This window comes from Mustela erminea, chromosome 2, assembly GCF_009829155.1.
Source record: "Mustela erminea isolate mMusErm1 chromosome 2, mMusErm1.Pri, whole genome shotgun sequence".
Lineage (NCBI taxonomy): Eukaryota > Metazoa > Chordata > Mammalia > Carnivora > Mustelidae > Mustela > Mustela erminea.
The window spans coordinates 96057996-96080858 of record NC_045615.1 but is presented as its reverse complement, the minus strand read 5'-3'; the positions used below and the strand labels follow the sequence as shown (position 1 = coordinate 96080858).

The 22863-nt window shown below is 40.3% G+C and overlaps 1 protein-coding gene across 5 annotated transcripts in view; it reads left to right on the top strand.

Moving 5' to 3' along the window:
- The window catches only part of INPP4B (inositol polyphosphate-4-phosphatase type II B), an 805823-nt gene that overhangs the window by 530203 nt on the left and 252757 nt on the right, over positions 1-22863 (top strand). For all 5 annotated transcript variants that reach the window (XM_032333489.1, XM_032333488.1, XM_032333487.1 and 2 more), the window contains one exon: positions 16957-17007. In XM_032333489.1, coding sequence (XP_032189380.1) covers positions 16957-17007 — 51 coding nt within the window. The remainder of the gene's footprint in view (positions 1-16956; positions 17008-22863) is intronic.

The window sequence follows — 22863 nt, the reverse complement described above, 5'->3', positions numbered from 1 at the left end:
TCACTGTGGATATATGTCTGTGATTTTTAAAGTTCTTAAAGAAAAAATAAAACTTTGAGTTTAGGCCCAATTCCATTCTGAGCTGATTTTGAGACCAGGGAGATTCTGGTTAAAGGGAACCCACTTCCAATTATAAGATGAAGTTCTGGGGAACTAATGTCTAGTGTGGTGACTACAACTGACAATACAGCAGCATATGCTTGCAAGTGCTTTGTCAGAGTGCTCTGGCAAAGAGAGTTCTTAAGTGCTCTTACCACACATAAAAAAAGGTGACCAGTGTGAGGTGATTGATGTGTTTAGTAACCTGATTGTGGTAATCATTTTACAATGTATACATATATCAAATCATCACATTCTATACCTTAGATATATATGGCTTTTTTTTGGTCAACTATACCTCAGTAAAGCTGGAAAAAATAGAATTTTAATTTTGCAAAAATTTGATTGTTTTTAAAGATTTTATTTATTATTTATTTATTTATTTAAGAGAGTGAGAAAGCATGAGCAGAGGGCAGGGGTAGAGGGAGAAACAAACTCCCGGCTTAGCAGGGAGCCTGATGTGGGCCTTCATCCCAGGACCCTGGGATCATGACCAGAGACAAAGGCAGATGTTTAACCCATGGAGTCACCCAGGCACCTGTTAAGTTTTGATTTAAGTGATTCCTGCCTTTTCTAGTCCTGATGCCTCTTAGCTCATAAATGATAGAACACTCTGACAAAGGTCTTCATGATGATGAATGTGATCTTGTTTTTTTTCCCTTCTTTTTTTTTTTAACTTCCCCACTATATGTACTTTTCTATTTCTTCTTCTTTAATGAGTTTATCTATTCATGTCCCAAGGTCATTGAGAAATATTTCTTTTTATTTAAAAATAGCACTTAATAGTCTTCTGTTCCATTGCTCTTTTTATGAATATTGGTGTTTCTGTGAAAGCTGGCAATCTATTATTACAAAACCTGTACTAAATGTCGAGCCGTGTTTACCCTACTTATGCTTTATTTTAAAGAAAGGGAAAAAAGCCAAGAATAAAGTCTCACTATAGTGTCATAAATTTCTTTTTTTACATACAAAATTGTCTGAAGTCCCTGAAATGTGATACTGTAAGCACAAACTGTCATACTATGCAGCTGTCATATTACATAGGAATACACTGTGAAATAAAACTTGTACTAGACAGCTGTTCTAAAAGTTAGCTTTTTTAAGGAGGTAAGAGTATTGGCATGGTTAACTCTCTTAAAGAAATTTCAGTTGGCTTAATTGGAACACATTTTTAAAATTCCTTACTGGCAGATTTCTATAAGAGCTCAGATTCTAATCTAGAAGTGTGGGTAAGAAATGTCTATTTATGGACCAGAGGATACACTGACAACCTCAGGGTTTTCCAGCTTGGTGATACATTCAGTGAACATACTTGTCTAAACACTGATGCATGACATGGTTTGTGGCCTGTAAAGACCACAATCAAACACTCCAAAGATAGAGAAAATTTTGAAGCATCCAGTACTAGCTGCCAGGGCACTTCAGATTGACCCCGGAGCCCAGATATGTCATGAGACCGGTTCTCATAAGCCAGATTCTTTGTATGTTTCTGCATCTTTCCCATGGCCAAAGTTTCCATTGATTTTATTTTTTTAAAAATTTTTTTATGTGCAATGGATTTAGTACTGCCATTTAAAATAATTTTTCATTGTATTTTATTTCTTTTGAATATTCCAGAATTCATTGTTTATGCACCACACCCAGTGCTCCATGCAATACATGCCCTCCATAATACCCACCCCCAGGCTCACCCAACCCCCCATTCCCTTCCCCTCCAAAACCCTCAGTTTATTTCTCAGAGTCCACAGTCTCTCATGGTTTGTCTCCCTTTCCGATTTTCCCCATCTTACTTCTCTCCATCTCCCGATGTCCTCCATGTTATTCCTTATGCTCCACAGGTAAGTGAAACTATATGATAATTGACTCTCTCTGCTTGACATATTTCACTCAGCATAATCTCTTCCAGTCCTGTCCATGAAGTTTCCATTGATTTAAAAAAAATTTCTCAGCAGCTACTGAGAAATCCGATTAAATAGCTGGTGCTGGTCACCTCTCCCACAGACATTTGAATTCTGCTGAGTTTAAAATTAATTAACATCATTGGTTTCTGAGACACGGTATTACCCCTGAGATGTGAGACAGAAGAGGGTTTCATTTTCAAATTACTGATTGGAGTACAGTTGTATTATACTAAGTTCTTTTTGAAATCCATGCCTGAGCTCTGCCAAGCCAGGCTCACAGTACTGCTGGGTCTCAGTACATCTACCTTCCCTCCCTGGTACTTCTGCTGTGCTGACTCCCTCCCCCCCGACTTCCTTGTCCCCCTACTCCTGTCCCACAACCCCAACAAAACCCCTCACTGCCTCTCTCCCCAACAATGATCCTCTGGTGGGCTGGTAGGCTGGAACAAGTCCTGGAAACCTCATCTTGCAAAATATCTTAGTAACACCCACATGCAGTTATTTCAAACCGGTAGCTTTGAAACAGGCCAGGGTGGGAGTATTTACTCTATGGAAATTGACATACTCTATAAATCATAGCTGCCCCTCCCATCCCCACCCAATTGTTACACTTTACGGGCACACTACTGTCTTTAAAGGCAGAATCCCATTCAGCATGATTAGATTAAAGCCCCTGAATTTTCCTGCTTGTGGTCTCATCTGGTCTCATCTAGTCTCTGGAAGAATGAACACCTTTCTTTGAGAATAATTGAAAGTTTCTTCTTGGAAACATCCAAGGAAAATTCACTCTAAGAAGTGGAAGGTTAAAAGTACAACTTTTGATAAGAAGAATTTATGAAAATGTCCCTTGTCTCTGTGTCCCTGTGAATGGACTTTGCTCACGCGCTTAGTTTTAGTAGTTTTAATTTCCTCTCATACTTTTTCATCCCATTCGCTCCAATGTAGCCTTCCTCTTTAGGCACTGGGGCAGCAAGATTATTAAGTATAAACTTACTTTAAACACAAAATACGCATTATATGCCAACTGTTAAGAATTTTAAGTGTTAAGATTCTACGTTTCAGGTATTTCCTTGAGACAGTGAGGTTCTTAGATAGCTGAGAAGATACATATTAAAGCCGTGTATGGTTTGAGGGCATAAGAATATTTTGGCATTTGTTGAATAGTTATAGTTTAATGAAATTGAATTGCTTTACCGAATATTTGTGTGTGTGTGTGTGTGTGTGTGTGTGTGTGTGTGTGTACATACTTGGCGCTGACTTCCAGGTCCCATGGTAAAACAGACAGAAAAACTTTAAGAAATGGAAATGCCATCTCAACATTCAGCTGCCGCCCCATCGAAGATGTAGAGTGTGACACACTTTAACTTAAAAAAACCCAGAGCTGGATTGCCAATGCATATTTTAAGTCAGACCCAGCGATGTGCACAATTGTGTCTATGTAGAAAGATGCTTTTCATCAGTCCTCTTAGTGGGTCTTTTGTGCTAGCACAGAGGTTTGGCTTAAAAATCAAAGGTGTCCTTCTTCTCTTTTATATTCTTCCATCCTGTGCATCATTACTTGCCATCGGGCTGCGGATATGGTTCAAATGCAAAGATACAACAATGAAGATAGCTTCCAAATACTACAGCCGCAGATACTTGCCAGATGTGCTGAATCCATCCATAAATCACCTTATTCATAAAATTTGCTTCAGTAATTATAATTCTGTTGTCCTCATTCAGTTTGGGCGTAAATTTTTTTTTTCAGCACATTGACTTCCCTCAGGCATTAGGGTACCAAGCTTCTTCTAAATATTCTTGTATTTCGGGAGCTGTGCTCTTCTTCAGTATCCATAATGTAAATAGGATGTAAGTAGTACATTTATTATTTAGGCTAAATTTATTAAAATAATTATATTCATTTACAAATACTCTTATGGCCAGTTGAACATTATTATCCTCACAGATGTAATTATATACATAGGAAATTTATATACCAACTTAATTTCTCTGTCAGTATCAAAGTGATTTCTATAAATATTTGGAACAAAATAAATGACTTGAGGCTACCCAGTGATTATCCCTCTAAAACCTCAATACCTAGCTTGGCTTGTACTCCAGAAAAAGTAGAATAATGGTAATAAGACTCTAATTTGCAAGTGAGTCCTATTGTTCATCTTTTCCATTTTGACCTTCTGTAGTCTGTTCTCCATATAGAATCAATCTAATATTCATAAAATATGAAAAAGATCACATCAGTTGGCTCAAAATCCTGCTAAAGATCTCCATTATCATTAGAAGAGACCTTATTACTAGAACCCTGCCTTTCTTTGACTCTATCTCCGGGTTTCTTTCCCTTTTGTTCAGCCACTTTTTTTAGTCACTCAGGCCTCAGGGCAAGATTCTGTCTTGGCCTCCAATACTCTTCTCCCTTGTTTTTCATTGAGCAAACTGCCCTTCTGCTTCTTCTCCCCTTCTTTTCCTCCCCCGCTCCTTTAAAAATATTAATTCACTCACAAAGATTTATTAAGGACCTACTATGTTGTAAGCACTACTGCATACATAAGAATAGTTGCAACCGAGAACAAAACCAAAATCCATGCTCAACTTCAAAATGCATGCTCACAGAATTTGATCTTTCATGGTAAACAAATAAATGAGACATCAGAAGATGATAAATGCCATGGGGGAAAAATCAACCAAGGTGAGAAGATGAATGTGCACTGGGTTGGGGCTGCGGAAGACCAACATATGCAAAGGCACGGACGTAGGTAAGAGCACAACGGGTTCAGGGAAACAGTGATATAGGGTGGCTGGATTAGGGGTACATGTAGCAAACATCACATCCATGCCTGAAAGAAACTCTGTAGGGGGAAAAAAATGCTTAAAAACTTAAGATTGACCTAGCAAATACGAAAGGCAAATCCTAAATGCTGAGGATCGCCAGTGACGGTCAGTGTGTTTCTCAAACTATTGGTTTCAGGTTCTGTTTACACTCTTAAATATCAAGAATCCCAAAGGGCTTTTATGTGGATTAGTAACTGTGGGTGTTGTCGTATCATTACGTTGTGCACCTGAAACTAATGTAATGTTGTGTGTCAACTGTACTCGAATAAAAAAATTAAATAAATAAAATATGGACCACCTCAACTAAACTAACGGCATGCTTACCACATTAAAAATTAAAACTCAGAAAGTTAAAACAATAATAGATAAAGCTCGGAAAAATTTTCAACCTTTATTAATTTATTTAAAATAACAAATAATAAACCCTTACAGGTTAATCTAAATAATGCCCGTTTTTAAAATTACTGTATTTTGGAAGTTTCAAGAAGTATACTGAGAGAGTGGAATTGTTTTACCACTTTGCAAATCCCTTTACTATTTGATTTCTTTGGAAGATTTTATGTATTTTTTGAGAGAGAGAGAGAAAGAGCACAAAGTGGAGAGAGGGGTAGAAGGAGAGGGAGGAAACAGACTCTCCTTGCTGAGCCAGGAACCTGATGTAGGGCTCAGTCCCCGGGATCAGGACCAGAGCCAAAGGCAGACACTCAACCGACAGAGCCACCCAGGCACTCCTAATGTTCAATTACTAGCAGAGACACATTGTCCTATCTGCTTCAGTATGCAGTCTGGTGAACTCACATTTCTTGTGCACTCTGGAGAACTCCACTGCACACTCATGAAAGAAGAGTAGAAAAGGAAAATACCATCTTAGAATTATTATGAAAATAATCTTGACCTTGCAGGTCCTCCGACTGTACCACACTAGAGAACTGCTGATCTATGGTTTGAATAAGACATAAATTGCAGGCGTTTTGTGTCCTAGCTACTTCTCCCACATCACAGGACTCCGTGTGCACCTGGTTTATGAGAGTAAAATGAGCCCTCAACTTAATGAGATTGTGTTCCCAGTTTTGTAAATCAATCTTTTGAAATGTCAAATACATTTTTCCTATAGAAACATTGTTATGTATTGTCATTACTTTCCTGGGAAGAGTTTACAACATGGGATTGAACACCTCTGCTCTTTTAAGACAAGAGGGACTGAGCCATGCAGTAGACTGGCCACTTTGTAACTGTTCCTTTGAGAAGAGTCATCCCTACTGTTTTTTTTAAAATGCCTCAATCCCATTTCCTTCTGGGCAGGGAATCTGGGACTTCTACTTCGGTTTCCCATTGCTTTTTGTGTAATAGATGTGTAGTACGATTTCAGCCCAAGCTTCAGGCAACTCGGGAGAGGGGTTCAAAGTGTTGGTTTTAGAACACTACACATTCAAAATGAGATACTAGCTCCTCTACTTATAGGTTTAAAGTTACTTAAACTTTAAGCCCCGGGTCATGATCTCAGTGTTGTGAGATCAAGTCCCACTTCTGGTTCCATATCTGGTGCGAAGCCTGCTTAAGATTCTCTTTCTTCATCGGCCCTCCTGCCCCTACCCACCTCTAAAAAACCATGAGCCTCAGTTTTCTCATGTGGTTGTTTTGAGTATCAAATGGGAAGGCAGTGCAGTGAAAGAAAAATTTGAAGCGAATTAGAAGCATCAAGGAAAGGAACAGAAGCAAGCAGGACCCTGGTATCATCATTCCGGTGATTTCTCACAGAGAGCCAGTGTTGTGGCCTACTGACCAGATTCTTAGATACTTCGGTAGAATTCTACAGAGGAGACACTAGAGCGGTAGTAGAGAAGAGTTCCTGCAGTTATCCCATTTTTGCCCAGGGTTGAACGGTCTTCATTGGATAACCTCACTGAAAGCCCCTCCCCTCTGTGCCTGTATACACCATTTGTTTTCAATCACTCATGCACGAGCCCCCGCGCGCACACACACGCGCACGCACACACTCTGGGGGTTGATTTTATAAATCAGTTGATCTTTACCCAGGCTTTGGTGTCTTCTTTTGGCTGGGGTTAGAAAAATCTGAGTTGTAAATGATCACTTAAAATACTGAATGTCATCACAATAATTTTGTTTTAAAGCTACCTAGGAATTATTTAGCCTTGTAGTATAGGAACTAATGACTTTTCAGTGAGCAACAGATTAATAGACATGTGCCTGTGTTGATATTACTGTTCTCCATCTAATGGCTTGTTCATTAACTCATGACTGTGGTCTTAATTGGGGGCTGTTAATACGTAAGGATGGTGTTTTTGAGTCTGGCAATGTGATAAATTGTGTCTGTTTCTATTCCCTGAGGCTAATAGATTTTTGTCTTTTCAAACTCTCATTAAGCAGCCCTAGGGAAGACAATTAAAGTCACCATCAGTCTGGGTTCAGAAGAGGCAAGCTGCAGGGGAAGGGGTGCAGACTTTGGAAGACTTTTAAACTATTTGAAGTCTGATCTACAGCTTGTTGTTGCAGTGACCCCAGGCACATTAATCCAGTTTTCTGAAACTAAGGTTTCTTATCTGTAAAATGGGCAAAGCAGTAATAGTACAACACAGAACTGCAGGAATTAAATGAGATAATACAGGTAAAAAAAAAAAAATGCACGCACCTCTGAAATAATTAACCCGTAGGTCCAGAGAGTGGAGTTGTTACTTCCTTTGGTTCCTTTGATTATCCTATTTATCAATTTTTAAGATTTATATTATTTCTTTACAAGGTAGAAATTTTCTAGGGTAGCTCATACTCAATCTTGGTCTAATTTTGGAATCAAGGGATCAGTTCTAATGGCTTTTTCCAGCACAATTTTTTTTTTTTTTTTTAATACTGGGGAAATAGAGGAGAAGAAGGGTGATAGGAGTAGCAAGCAGTGGTGGAGGTGTGACCCGACAAAAAGCGGTTAATATGGATACATGCTGTTTGGATTGAGCACCGTATGTAAGGGTGCAATCGCTAGAGCTGCCTGTGGGGCTCTGGAAGTCAGCAGGAATGAAGGTCTCAAGAATGAGTGACTGTTTAGCAAATTATCAGTTAATGTGTTCAAGGCCCGTAACGCCTTTTAAGTTGCATTTTTGCAATGCAAGGAGTTCCTTTATTCTTTATTTCCATCTTAAAAATACCCAAACATCTTAACACTTAAAATTTAATACTTACACTTGATCTTAAATTTAATACTTAAAAAAAAAAAAATCTCATGGCTTTACATCATACAACTCTTTGAGGTCTGTCCTGATCAGACTTGGCTCATTGGTGCAACATGAGAAGCCTGACAGGGTCCAAACAGTGCTGCCTTTCCTGGCCTGGTGTCCCTTTCTGAAAGATCCAGGAGGGTATGTAGGCAGAGGGTCCTACCCTCAGAACAGACGTATCAAGACTTCTTTGACTTCCTTGAAACTAGACCTGAGTTTCAGCATCTCATATTTTCAGCCCAGCGTGTATCTTTCCAATAATCTCTGACAAAGGAAAGGAATGTCTAAAGATATTTTTGCCGTTCAGTATTTTTTTCACCTGCCCATAATAGATCTCTGTAATAGTTGGAAAGGGAAATGGAATAAAATGTGGGTAATGGCGGGGACACTCAGAGTTATGAGACTCTGGAGTCACATTTGCAGTCACCATTAACCCGAAGAACCACATGACTCCTGTATGACTGGTAGAATTTAGTATAATGGTGCATTCATATAGCAAAATTAAAGTCTTAAAGAGCCACCGATTAAACATAAAGGGACCCATGTGACTGGAGAGCTGTGGTGTGAACATCCATGCTTAAGCGAACTCTAGGACTCCATGCATCCAAACTAAAAGAGTGCTTATATTTGTCTATTATCCTTTTAGGCTTAGAAGCTCATAGAATGCTCTTGTGTACACAATTTCATATATTTTTTAAGGTTTATCTATCTGTTTTAGAGGGAGCTCATGTGTGAGTGCATGAGTGGGAGGAGGGGGAGAGAATCCTTAAGCAGACTCCCTTCTGAGGCCACAGGACCCAGAGATCAGGACCTGAGCTGAAACCAAGGGTCCGATGTTTAACCGACTGAGTACCCAGCCCCTCTAATATGTTTTGACATGGGAAAGATGATCACATTTATCTAGTAAAGACCAAGCCAACATGTCACACTCAATAGTTACTGGATTATTTTTGTATAGTGCTCAGGCTTCAGGGTAAACTCTGTTTTAACTAGGCGAATTACCTGTAATTATGCATTTGTAACTGGTTTACCAAAGGTTTCACTCAGTAGACCAATGTGTAATGGCGTTTTCTCCCTCTCCAGTCATATTTAACTATGCTTTGTGGGAAATCACTTTTTATCTCTTAACCACACCTTTGGAAGAGTCTTTAAATTTCCAGTAACTTTCAGATGTTAAGTTCAGTTTGGGTCGGATGTTGTGGGTGGGGCAGGCATTGTTTCATCCAACACTACCTAGAAACAAGCCAGGCATATTACAAAAACCACATTTGAAGGCATCATCAAGTAAGCGGTAGAAGTAGTAACAAGATAAACTAAAATCCCAGAGAAAGAGAGACTTTTGAAGTTGAGCTATCAGGAGCCTGTGATTTTTTTCTCTTTGGGCATTTGCTGATTCGGAGAGTCAGCTGAAGAATATGGCTTTGCCTAGACCCTGGGCTGCTGCTGCTTGGAGAAAGAAAAATCAGTAAAACTCTCAGCACGCATGTTGAAGGATGTAAGAAACTGAAACTTCATCACCTTCAAGTCAGTGAACACTTTTTTGTCAGAAGAGACTTGCTGAATTCTGAGCTTTGCAGGAGGCTAAAGATCCAGGCCAAAGTCTTATAAAAACGAAGTGAAGGCTCCCACCGTTTCACAGTGCTTAGGACACAGGGAGAGAGACAGGCAAGAGAGAAGGTGCTAGAGGGAATGGTGGTGAATTGACACACAGGGACTAAAAAGCTCTCTTTCACCTGCGGGGTATTTACAGATCGTCCCCGTAGCTCGAAGTCTGAGCATCAAGGCTCTGCTTAACATGAGGTGGCAGCTGGCAGACAGAGAACCAGCAGAGATTTCGGGTTTTATGTGTAGCTGAAATGACAGATTTGGAGCCCAAAGGGGACTCAAAACTTGTGGCTGCTCTGCCTCTGAAGACATTTACCAGATTTTGAAGCTGAATGGGGCACAGTGCAAAACAGGCATGCAGAGACCTCTGAGAATCTCTAGTATTCTTTTAGAGGTGAGGGCCAAAGACTCCTCAACTAGAGCTTCTTGGTGGGAAGTCCTAGTTGGTCATGTGGGTATCATACCCTCTACAACATGGATAGACTGAGTATCTTTGTTCGCTCACTAGAGTACTGTAAGTAACTGCCACAGACTGTGTGGCTCAAGTGACAGAATTTTTTTTTTTTTTTTTAATTGAAGGACTGGAATCTGGAAGTCCAAGATCAAGATGTTGACAGGGATAAAATCTTATGAGGTCTCCTCCTTGCCTTGCAGATGGCCACCTCTTGCTGGCTCTTCCCTTGGTCATTCCTTCATGTTCACACCCCTGCTATCTCTTCCTCTTCTTACCAACCATGTTGCCTTAGGGTTCCACTCTAATGGCTTCGTTTGAACTTAATCGCACTGTCTCCAAATACAATCACATTCTGAGGTACTTCCTGGTGGTTGAGGCTTCACCGTGTGAATTTGAAATTAGGGTTTTGGTGGGGATGAAGGGGTGAGAGAAGTGGAGATTCAGCCCACGAGCCTGAGTCTCAGAAGAATTCCAGCTAAGTCAGTCCCTAACTTGATGGTGAGAGCAATCCTTTCTCCATTTGCATAACAAAGGAAAGGGCATCTGTGATAAAAAATAATATCTGGAGCTTTTACAGATGCTTGACATTAAAAAAAAATACTAAATATCTTCATACCCAGAAGAATAAACCCTGTTCCTTATCTCAAGCATGTTCATGTGCAAATGAACGTCTACCATTCTCATCTGTGACGTATTTCACTCATAAGTACTCTTCTATACCAGAGCTTCCCAAACTTGACCATGTGTATGAATTACTTGGGAACTTTATTAAAACGAAGACGGTGATTTTGTATGTTTGAAGTGACCTGAGATTGTGCATTTCTATAACAAGTTTGTAAGGGATGGTCCTCAGACCATCCTGACCAGCTGCAGACGAGTAGGTAATGAGTTTGCACACTGAAGTTTAAGAAACATTGCCCGATAATGTCGAAGACCTCTTCCAACTCTGGAAGTCTGTTATTTTTTCTAATTTGTTTTCCAAGAGTACCTCATTTCATTGACAGATCATTGTCTCCTACTTTTTTTCCAAACCGTCATAGGATTTGGACCTATGAGGCCCACACTCAAAACAATCTCATTTCTTTTACAGCAGTAGTTCTTAACTTCATGCATTGGAATTAAGTGGGAAGTGAGCCTTGACAAATACTGCTGCCTGGATCCTTCCCTCAGAGATTCTGATTTAATTATTTTAGAACACAGCCTGGAAACTGGTATTAAAAAATATTCCAGAGGATTTTTAACATGTAGTCAAGATTAAGAACAATTGTTTTAGGATAGCACATTTTTCACCCCACTAAAGATGGTACTGCGCCTACTTTTTTTTGAAGATTTTATTTATTTGTCAGAGAGAGTGTACACAGGCAGGCAGAGCAGCAGGCAGAGCGGCAGGCAGAGGCAGAGGGAGAAGCAGGCTCCCCACTGAGCAAGAAGCCTGATGAAAGCTGCCTAAGAAAGGGAGATGATCTTGAGGGGGTAGGGAGAATCTGTCCAAATGAGGTAAGCCTTTAAAAGAGAGTGGATCCTGAAGCCAGATATCCAAAGTGTGAGAAGAATTTGTTGCAAAGTAGGTTATCCGTTGCTGGACTTGAAGGTGGAGGAAGTCACATGGCGTAGAATAAGGGTGTCTTATTCTACGAGAGTTGATAGTGGCTCCCAGATGGGAAGTGGGAACCTTGGTCCTAGAGCTGCAAAGAACTGAATTCGGCTCATAGCCTGCAGAAGTTGAAAGCAGGCCTTTTCCTAGACAAGCTTCCAGATGAGGATTCAGCCTTGTCAGACCAAGGCAGAGAAACAGACACATGAGGCCTGGACTGCTGACCTATATATAGCGTGTGAGTTAATAAGTGGATGTTGTTTGAAGCAGCTAAATTTGTGGCAATTTGTTACACAGCAGTAGCAAACTGATGCAGTCATTTAATAATCTAATACTGGGAGCGATGCTTGCCAGATGGCTTTCTCTCACCTACAGCTCTGCAGTCTATCAAGGGCTGGACTTGCAAGGAGAGAGAGACAGTGGAGAGGACATACACCATCCACTTCTGAAAAGTCCAGTTTGTTTGCAGCAAACATCACTTACACATATATTCTATTGGTGAGAACACGTTACATGGCTGTTTCTCAAAACAAGGCACCCTAGGCATATAGTCCTAACTGAGAAGCATCCTCCCCCCAAATTAATATTGTGGAAGGGGGCTAAACATTTCTGTCCCCATCAGGTTTCCACACGTTTGAATATGGAGGCAGTTTGGTGTCTCATTCCTTGTGGAACAAGTAAATGTTATGAAATTATATATTCCAATTTGAGATATATAGAGAACCGGAGTAACATTTTTATTAGAGAAAAAGTTGTGCTTCAATGATGCATTCATTATCAGAGGCCCCATCAGATGTGACAGTGGTCTAAGAAGAAGATCTGGGCCCTTTCCCTGCCCGGAGGGTGTTGGAGCACCATTGCAATACAACCCCTCTGCCTTCCAGCTGAGCCCTTCCAAGGAAAAAGTTTCTCCTTCTTCCCTGAACAGTGAGGAGATGCACTTGCCCAACGCCCAGGTATGGACACCCTGGTGCATAGAGTCATGGCAGGATGGTCCTCTCCTTTTCTGGATCTGGATACTGAAGGGTGCATGGCATTCTTCTCACCTATAAAGAATACAGCAGTTCCCACCGTTGTCGTATGCTCCAGGCAGCGGTGCCCATGGTCTTTGTAAAAAGGCTGGCTAAAATAAGGAGTGTTTCTCCCGGATTAGAGTACTAGACTGCTATATTCATCCATTGCAGGGGTAACTTCTGGCTTAGGAGACCATTAAAGTTTATGAACTAGTCTATAGGGATTTTATGGAAGATTGAATATAAGTCACTATATGCTACCTGGTATATTTTTTTTCATTTTTCAAGGTAATTTTAGTATCTAGACATTTCAGCTTATGGAGAAAATAAATGAATTCGTTTTACAAGAAACTTAAGAAATATTCAAGACGGAATATATAATCTACATGATCACTTCTGTTAAGTGATCTTTCTTTATTTGATATCATAAAAGTCTAGACAAGAGGAAGTTATAAGAACTTTAAATGTGTAGTCCGGCAGACATTCTTAAGTTCCAGGAAGGATGGGGGTGGGGTATGATAAAGAAAACCAGGGAGAAGTACTGCTAATAAGACCAAAAAAGGAAAAAATGAATTCCAAAAGAAGCCAGTAAATCTCAGGAGGCCTGACATTGCCTATGAACTGGAATATTCCACATGTTACAGTGACAGCCATGGCTTCACCCCTTCCTCATCAAGAGGCCTCATCTAAATCTGTCCAGGGTTGTTTTTTTGTTTCTTTTCTTTTCTTTTTTTTTTTCCCCAGTGAGCTATTCCTCCAGCCGTCTCTACCCTCTGCTTTTTCCCTGTCTCCTCTCTCCTCTTTTCCCTTTTCTTTTTCTCCTTCCCCCCAGTTTCCTCTTTCTTCTTCCCTTTTCTTTCACTCCCTCCTTTCTTCCCCTCTCAGCATCAGGTACTATTCCAAGTGCTAAAAAGACGTTCTCCAGCAACCTATGAGGTCTATTAGTACCCTATGCTAAAGATAGCTAACGTAAAGACAAAAGGCAACTGGCATGAAGAGGTTAAATAATTCTCCCACTGTGACTCAGGACAGAGTTGGGATGCTTCAGGGGCTCTGATAATGTCACTCCTCTCCTCAAATGTCTTACATGATTTCCTATCACCTATGAATTGCATAAAGTCCCATTTCTATAACATGATAGATACCAAATGGCCCCAACATCTCTTCCTAAACATATTTAACTCTTGCTACATCCCCAAAGGACCCCTGTTATGCTGTTATCAGAATACTCACTCATTCCCAAATACAAATGCCATTTTGCAACTCCATGACATATGCTCATTATACAATACCCTGTTTGTTTTGTCGTCGTGATCTTCCTTGCCTAAAGCTCCTACTCATTCTTCAAAACCCAGAGTACTTCTTCTGTGAAGCCTCTCCTAACATTCACAGTCTGATTTATTCCTTACTCTGAATGCCCACAGAAAAATGCTCACATTTTCATAATAGTATGTATTACTTTGTGCTGGATTTATTCATATATTTGTCTCACTCACTAGTCTACAAAGTCCCAAAGGGAAGAAATGGAACTTTACTTACTGACAAACCCAGTGCTTGCCACCTAGCATGTGTTCATTCTAATGAGGGATATAGATTATGCAAGAAAAAGCATCATCAATGTGTAACCTATATACCACACATCTGTAGCATTGACCTTAAATTTAAAAGTTTTAGACCTACCCAGATAGACTATCTTAAACAAATGTTGGGTGTGAAAATCTGACTGTATAAAAATTTAAAATTGGTTTATAAAAGTTTTGTTTTTCAATTCCTCTAAATCAGGATCTTTGCTAGTTTTAAGCATGCCTTGATTTAGGAAAATGTGACATCCGTGTAGTTTTTAAAAATACTTGTATTATGTAAAGGGAAGTTCATTCTCTATCTCTCCCTCTCTCCTTCACACATGTACACACATTGGAAATGGCAAACTAGTCCATGGATATCTTCAGATTTTTTCATAGTATACAACTTTGTGTTAAGAATCTCTTTTGGGGGGCACCTGGGTGGCTCAGTGGGTTAAGCCGCTGCCTTCGGCTCAGGTCATGATCTCAGGGTCCTGGGATGGAGTCCCGCATCGGGCTCTCTGCTCAGCAGGGAGCCTGCTTCCCTCTCTCTCTCTCTCTGCCTGCCTCTCCATCTACTTGTGATTTCTCTCTGTCAAATAAATAAATAAAATCTTTAAAAAAAAAAAAAAAGAATCTCTCTTTTCCTCTGAAATAGTTTATTTGTAAAGAATAATTGTTCTACTGATAAAAATCAATATAAATGTAATGACCATATTGCAGTAATTGTCAATATCATTCTACCCTATTTAACATCATATCACACAACATTATATCATTATATTATATTTGGTGGTTGACTGTGGGTAATAATGAAACCTTGGAAAGTGAAACTGTGGATAAGGGGGAGAACTAGTCCCTCTCTTTCCCTCTCTCTCACTCTCTTTTTCTCTCTGGTTTCTATTTCAAAATCACACAGAAAATGTTTGTTTTCCTCTATGGGTTTGAACCCAGTGTCCTACACAAACATAAGGATATACATATATAAAGAGAGAGAGAGAGAGAGAGAGAGGGACAGAGAAACAGAGAGAGAGACAGAAAGTATATAGTGTGTGTGTGGTGTGTGTGTGTGTGAGAGAGAGAGAGAGAGAGAGAGATTGAGATCATATATATGCACACACTCTATGGTCCTTTACAGTCTCCCCTGTTGATACGTAGATTCCTCGTCCTTTGAGGCCAGCTAATGATTTTCAGATAATGAGACTGAATGGTACGTCTGAACATTCTGGACCAAAGAACATTAGTGCAGCTCCCACACTGCAACTGCTCTCAGCCAGTGAGCCCTGTCGTGAAATCCCGAGTTGAGAGTGTTCTGCAAATTGTGTTGATTACTCTGTTGGGATCTCTCCTGTCATTTATTTTGTGCTCTTGTGAACAATTCTGAGTCATAATGACTGACAAATTGTGCAAGTGATACTGCTGGGTCTGTCATGAAGACACAAAGAAAGAGCATTAAGCTGGAAGTTAAAATGCAGTGTTTTACCCGTGGCTTGAGGCTTTTTCCAAGAAGTGGAAACTGTGTTAAAGATGAGCAGGCCCTAAGGAGCTAGTTCAAGTCTTCGGACATTATGAGCCCTATTATAAGTATCCTTTCCACTGGAGAGAATTGACCAGGTATAGTCAGGTATGTCAGGACTTAAAGGGTTTCAAGAGAATTATGATTGGCAGTGTTGCACTCCAAAGGGATTTTGTGAAAATGACCCCCTGAACTATTGATCAAACACGTGTGCCTAGGGTTCCTCTCTTCCCAGCCATCCCCGCTTCCCTCTGCTCTCCAGTTAAACAGAGTATGCTTGTCTATTGCCCTGTATTCATTTAATGTGTTTATCTAATCCTTACTTCAAATTAAGATATACTAGATTTAGGTTTTAGGTGTTTCTTGCTTTTACTAGCTTTTTCTTAAGTGAGAAAGATCGTCGTGATTCCTTTTCATTTGAAACATTTTTTTCTTAGAGAAACATCGACTCAGCTGTACATTAGAATCAATATCTGGGGGCAGGAGAGAGCACCAGGAGTTTGAAAGGTCCCCAGGTAGCTCTAATGTACAGCCAGGATTAAGGATCACTGCTCAGTGGAAGATATATGCCTACTTATCATCTAAGGAGTTGATATTTCACTTGGAACACTTTCAAACATATGAAAAGCTTCCCCAGATGACTGATTATTTTACATTATTTCCCTCTCCCCCAGTTGAGAATTAGTTTTCAAATGAATTTAGGTAATGGTATCTGACAATTTGGCCCAGAACTCTCAAGTGGGAGGGATATCCTATAAAGACTGTGGGTTTTGGTGCTCATTTGGAGAATAAAATATTTATTGAGCTTGCATGGAATGACTTTCTCTATAACAGCTCTCTCCTTCCCCTTGAATACGGAACGAGGGCTGCTTTTTGAGGAGATTAAAGGTAATTCACCTTAAGCCTAGATACCTCTGTATTGGGTGAGGAGTGATGGGGTGAGGACCTGGCAGTTCTGTCTACTTAGGAAAATCAGGAAGCTTAGCGACGATAAAAGGACAGCTTTGCCGTACCGCAGCAGATGGTACACCCAGGTGCCTTCAGTAATGATTAACCCCAGAGTCCGAATCGATGCCTAGGATGGAAAATGACACCCAGCACCTGTGTGCACTGGTTTCTATTTCAAAGTCACACGGAGAATGTTTGTTCTTCTCTGTAGGTTCGAACCAGTGTCCTACCTGAGCATAAGGATCCCCTGCCAGAGGTTGGGGTAAGTGTTTCTTATGTTTCTGAAGGGCACATGCGTCCCTTCTAAATTGATCTTTGGGCTTTCCGCTGACCTTCTGTTGTCTGATCGCCGACAAAGGAAATTGAGTTAAATTAACAGGGTGTGACAACGCAAGGCGGCACTGTCACATATTTGGTGAATTATATGGAAGTCATTCCTTGTCTCTGGGAAATCACCCTCAAATGGATTCATACTCACTTTAGCCTGCTAGAGACGAGTCTAGAAATTGCCCTGCAGGTAGCTGAGAGGCAACTCAGAGCCAGCATTCCTGGACCAACAGAAGGCTAGGGAAATCACAGACGTGAGCTCTCCTGCTTCAGGAAGGAGGCAGAGAACAAACTAGCCACGGGTCTATGCTGTTTTCTGCTTCCTGCTATACCGTAACACAGGTCCAAACGGAAGCTGTCGTCAAAGTGCAGTCCGGTGTTGCGAAACCCTGCAAAGGTTTTCCCGCTGCGTCGGCACCGCCGTATCACGGCTTTTAGAAATTGGAAGAGCAGGAAGAGAAAAACAAGCTTTTTGCTTAGAAAAGCCTGGTGTAGGTGGTGGCAACTTCTGAGGGAGAGCCCAGCAGGCTGAGTCCCTGGGATCTGTGCAGAGAGGTTGAAAAAGCCTAGAAAAAAGTTGGGTCTAAAGAGGCCATGGGACTGAGCCAATTGTAAGGCCTCTGGGAAACTCCCCACAATCCTACAGGCAGTTGAGAACCTTCTTCCAGTTTTTGTGTGCAGCATTGTCTTACGTACTGATCATTTCGTCACTGGCAACAGCCGCCATCTGGACCTGCCAAGGGGGCCCTCCAATACATGCACCAAAGCTTGAGTTGAACTGATGGAGAAGAAGGTCAGCCATCTCTGCATTTGATCGTGAAGGAGAAGGAATGGGGCACTTTGTGTTCTCTCGTGCCTATCAGGACCTTCTCATTGTTTTTTTTCCCCTGGGTACAGGTCGAATAATTCTCTAGGCCCCAGTCAGAGGGGACTCTGACTGACTCCTCTGACTTGAAGCTGTTTTCCTGGATGTGATAGAATGAAGAAATTAGCCTCATTTCCTAAATAGTGCATCTCCTGAAATACTCACCTTCACTCCCTTCCAACACTACCTTTACATCGACTGGCCATGTCATGTTACTAATAGACCATTGTCTCTAAATTGACTTTTTTTTCCTTAAGATTTGTTCATTTATTGGGATACTTGGGTGGCTCAGTCGTTAAGCATCTGCATTTGGCTCAGGTCATGATCCCATGGTCCCAGGATCGAGTCCCACATTGGGCTCCTTGCTCAGCCAGGAGCCTGCTTCTTTCTCTGCCTGCTCTGCCTGCCACTCCCCCTGCTTGTGCTCTCTCTCTCTCTGACAAATAAATAAATAAAATATTTAAAAAAAAGATTTATTCATTTATTTGAGAGAGAGATAGAGAGAGAGAGAGAATATATGCACACATAAGCGAGAGGAGGGACAGAGGGAGAAAATCTCACTTAGACTCTAGGAGGAGAGCACAGAGCCTGATACGGGGCTCCATCTCATGCCCCTGAGATCATGACCTAAGCTGAAATCAAGAGTCAGATGCTTAACTGACTGAGCCACCCAAGTCCCATAAATAAATTTCTATAAGTCAAAGTGGTACCTATGGTAACATCGTCCATATTGAGGGTTTTTTTTTTTTTTAGCTTTAATACTGAACACAGATTGTATTTAATGCAGTTTTGTATTTGAAAATTTTATAATATTGAGTGAATTGAAAACAGCTTAAAAGTAATTACTGAAAAAAAATGCTAGTGTTCTTAATGATAGGAAATTTGAGACATTTAAACATACCACTTTTTCAAATATATTCCAATTGGGACTGATTAAGAGATCCACAGGAGTCAGAGGTCTGTAAACTATAGCCTGGGGGCCAAATTCACCAACTGTCTGTTCTGAATATGTTCGTTTATGCATTTATGCTGTTTCCCACTATCATGGCAGATATCATCACTTGAGCCAAAATCAAGAGTCAGACACTCAACCGAGTGAGCCATCCAGGCACCATTAAATTGGCTTCTTCTGAAGCATTGTGAGAAGGTTGCTAGCTCCAAGCACTGGAGGTTCTCTGAACTGATACCATGGTGTATTTAGAATACTGTCTTTGACAAAGACTCAGCCTGGATCAAAAGAACATTCTCAATTGACATCCTGTGACATATCTGTTGAATCAGTTAGGAATGCATTCAGAACCAAGTCACCTGACAAACAGTGGCTTAGAAGTAACAGACTCATTTTTCTCATGTTAGAAAGATCTGCAATAATGGTCCAAGGCCGTAGCTACTCAAAAAATGACTTTGAGCAACCAGGTTCTATCTACCTCCAGCTCCTCCTTTGTTAGAGTATTGTCCAGTCTAAACATTGAACCTTCAGAAGTCACAGTCCAGGTGGGCAAAACACTGAAGGACGAATGGCAGCTGATCTTTTTCCTTCAATTCTGCGAATCAATCACTTTGGGGAAATTTCAGTTGGTATATTGACATGTACCTATCACTAAGAAGATAGGAGTGCCCAAGCAGAAGAGAATCTGGGTCAGTTCCCATTGGAACAAAATCAAGGTGCTATTAGTAATGAAAAGTGAGCCAAATAGGTATTAGATATTGGTAATGTCTGCACACTCATCCTACATGTTAAACTCTGTAAGAGCAAAGAGCCTATTTATTTATTTATTTATTTATTTATTTATTTATTTTTAAAGTGATTTTTTGCTCTTGTTGTTTTGGTTTTTTGACAGAGGGTGATCACAAGTAGGCAGAGAGGCAGGCAGGGGTTGGGAGGGGGAAGCAGGCTCCCCACTGAGCAGAGAGCCTGATGCGGGGTTCAATCGCAGGACGCTGAGATCATGACCTAAGCCAAAGGCAGAGGCTTTAACCCACTGAGCCAGCCAGGCACCCCTTATTTTGTTCACTCTAATAACCCTAGCTTTGTGTCTGGGAACTAGTAAATTATGATATATGTATTGAATGAGTTAGAAAGCATACCATGATTTTGGTTTGCCAACCATCTTAAATTTTTTAGAACCACCAAAATGAAAGGGGGCATCTAAAACAAATTGTAATGGTATATAAGTCTTAATAATATGTAAAAATCTAGTACACTTTATGACACATCAGAACTCGGTAAAATGGCATTTATATTATACACCTAGGTCTCAAGTGTAGTAAGAATGAGCCTAAATAAGACCGAGTCCACAGGTTCTGGCATTCTAATACCCTCAGAGTACACAATATTGTGGATAGAGAAGAATCGCCACATCTTAAGCACCAGTCATGGAGCCCTGGTTACTTTATATCTCATCACTTAATCCTCAAAATATTTCTTTGGTCTGAGAGTTTTAGCTCTTGGCCCAGACTTGGCTCTGCCATTACAACCATCTAAGAACTCTAGCTCTTGACTACTCTGATTTAAAAAATGAGCTAAAATCTTTTATTATAAATAGTTCAAATATGTTCTGTACATTTCTTTGCATTCTTAAGCAACATCTATTGGATATACCCAGACCTTTTGTTGCTGTCTTAGGGAAGGAGATACCAATATGTGCTGAGACCTTTTGAGGTATATTCCTAGTAAAGATGTAATTTTTAAATATATGACTTTACCCTAAAATGCTTTTTAATGTTTTCTTTGGACCGTTTGTCCACTTATAATAGATTTCCTCCCAAGTCTCTTTTTTGTCCTTCTGATTTTTTTTTTTTCCAGTGTGAGTAGTTCATGTATCTTCTTTCCCTGCCTATTTGATGGGAAACAGTAGAACCATATCTGTTAGGGTTGTCACTGAAGAAGAAGTACATGGGCTATGAAAAAAGGATTGCCCTGTGAGTTACATGTAGGGCATGTTGTGCATGAGCCTCATGCTATCAACTCGGCTCTTCCAAGGCATTTTGGACTTGTACCACAGTTCCTGTAGATAGTTTTATAAGAATAGGTCAAAGTATTATTGATATATTCATTTAACCTCTAAGCCAGCATTTTTCCATGGAAATATTGTGTGTGCCACAAATGTGTGCCACATATATAATTTCAAAATTTCTAGCAGCCCATGCTTTCAAAAAATTAAAAAAGGAACAAGCAAGATGAATTTTAGTATTTGGTTGAACCTAACATACACAGAATATAATCATTTCAAAATGTAATCAATACAAGAAATTAGCAATGCTCTATTTCACACTCTTTTTAAATACCATGTTATATAAATGTGATGTGTATTTTATGTGTACAGCACATCTCAATTCAGAGTAGCCACAAGCCTCATGCCTGAACCAATGGTTCTCCATTGGATCGTACAGTTCTACACAGTACTTGGTAAAACTTGGGAGTCTCTTGGAAATTGTGGTATACAGGAACCCTCTATTTTGATTAGAGGCTTTGTGAGATGAACATAGGTGACAGAGGGTAGGCCAGCTCACAGCAAGGTGTACAGAGCTATACATCTTGTGGCTCGTTATATAGTACAGCTCAATCAGGGAACACTGAGGGCCTGCTGCAGAGACCTATGCAACCCCAGAAGCAATCTGAATACTTGTGACTTGCTCAGAGTCCCTGCAAGGGCTGGTACGATAAACTGTTTATTGCTACACTCCCTATAGAGAGGAACTGGGATTGAAGCAGATGCCCCAACTTTCCCCGCCCCATCCCCCTGCTTGCTATCACTCTCCAGCCAGGTGAGAGATTGAAATTATGTAGGAAGCAATTCAATGATCATCTGCTCTGGGCGCTTGTACCCAGAATGATCTTTCTGAGTGTCGCTCTCTCCTGAGCAGGTAAAAAAAGGCCAGAGACCCATGTTGAGCAGGTAGAGAGCCTGGCAGAAGGAGAGAGAATTGCCACCTGTCCTGGAAATAAAGCCCAGTGTAATGGGGATAAAAGAATGCTAGACTAAAAAGCAGGAAACCTGGATTCCAACTTGGCATCTGCATATTAACTAGTTCTGGGACCATGTGTAAGCCAGTTAACTCCTTTAACTTCCTGTTTTTCCCAGCAATGTACCAAGAGCTTTGCCTGGCTTACTTTGATTCTTATAACAGTAACTATGCGAAAGATAGAGTTATCACATGCAACTTTTTCCTACAGCGGTTATGACGCGGAATGATGAAGTAACTCATTCAAGACCACAGATTTGCAAGCGAGAAGACAGAGAAATAAGGCCTGACAATACCCATTAGTGGATAGCCTGTTTGGGGGCTGGGAGAAGTGATTCAAATGCCCATATTTCCATTTTTTGACAGAATAACATTTAACATGACACTCCAGACCTCTGAGCTCCAACTCTAGTGAGACTTTAATTTTTTTGTTTGTCTTTCACATTTTTCCACTGATACTAGACCTCCCAGTTTTAAACCTTTAAGATGAGTATTTTAGAAACAGCACTGAAGACAAGATGGGTAAGCTTGTTCCTTGAGTTATATTTGAGACTTAAATTTTTTAAAGATGTCTCTGCTATTCCATGGTTACGATTACAGTGACAGCAAAGATAAAACAGCTTTATATTCAGTTACTCTCTTAGATTAGCATTAGTGTGCTCTTTTCTTTTCATGGGGATTTAGGTTTCAGAAACAGAGAAGACTGTTTCCTTCTAACTCATTCTTTTACAGGAGTCCAGTAGATATCCGTGTAAATGAATGCTGGGTTTTATTTATGTTGACATCAAGCAAATACAAAAAACACCTACCAGAAAGTCAATATAGAGGCAAAGCCATTGTTAGTGTTTCATGACCCACTGTCTTCAGGGATTTCATTAATGTCCTTTATGCCACACATAGTCACCATGTACAGTTATTTGTAGAATAAAAAGATAATATTTATATCTAAATAACACCTCC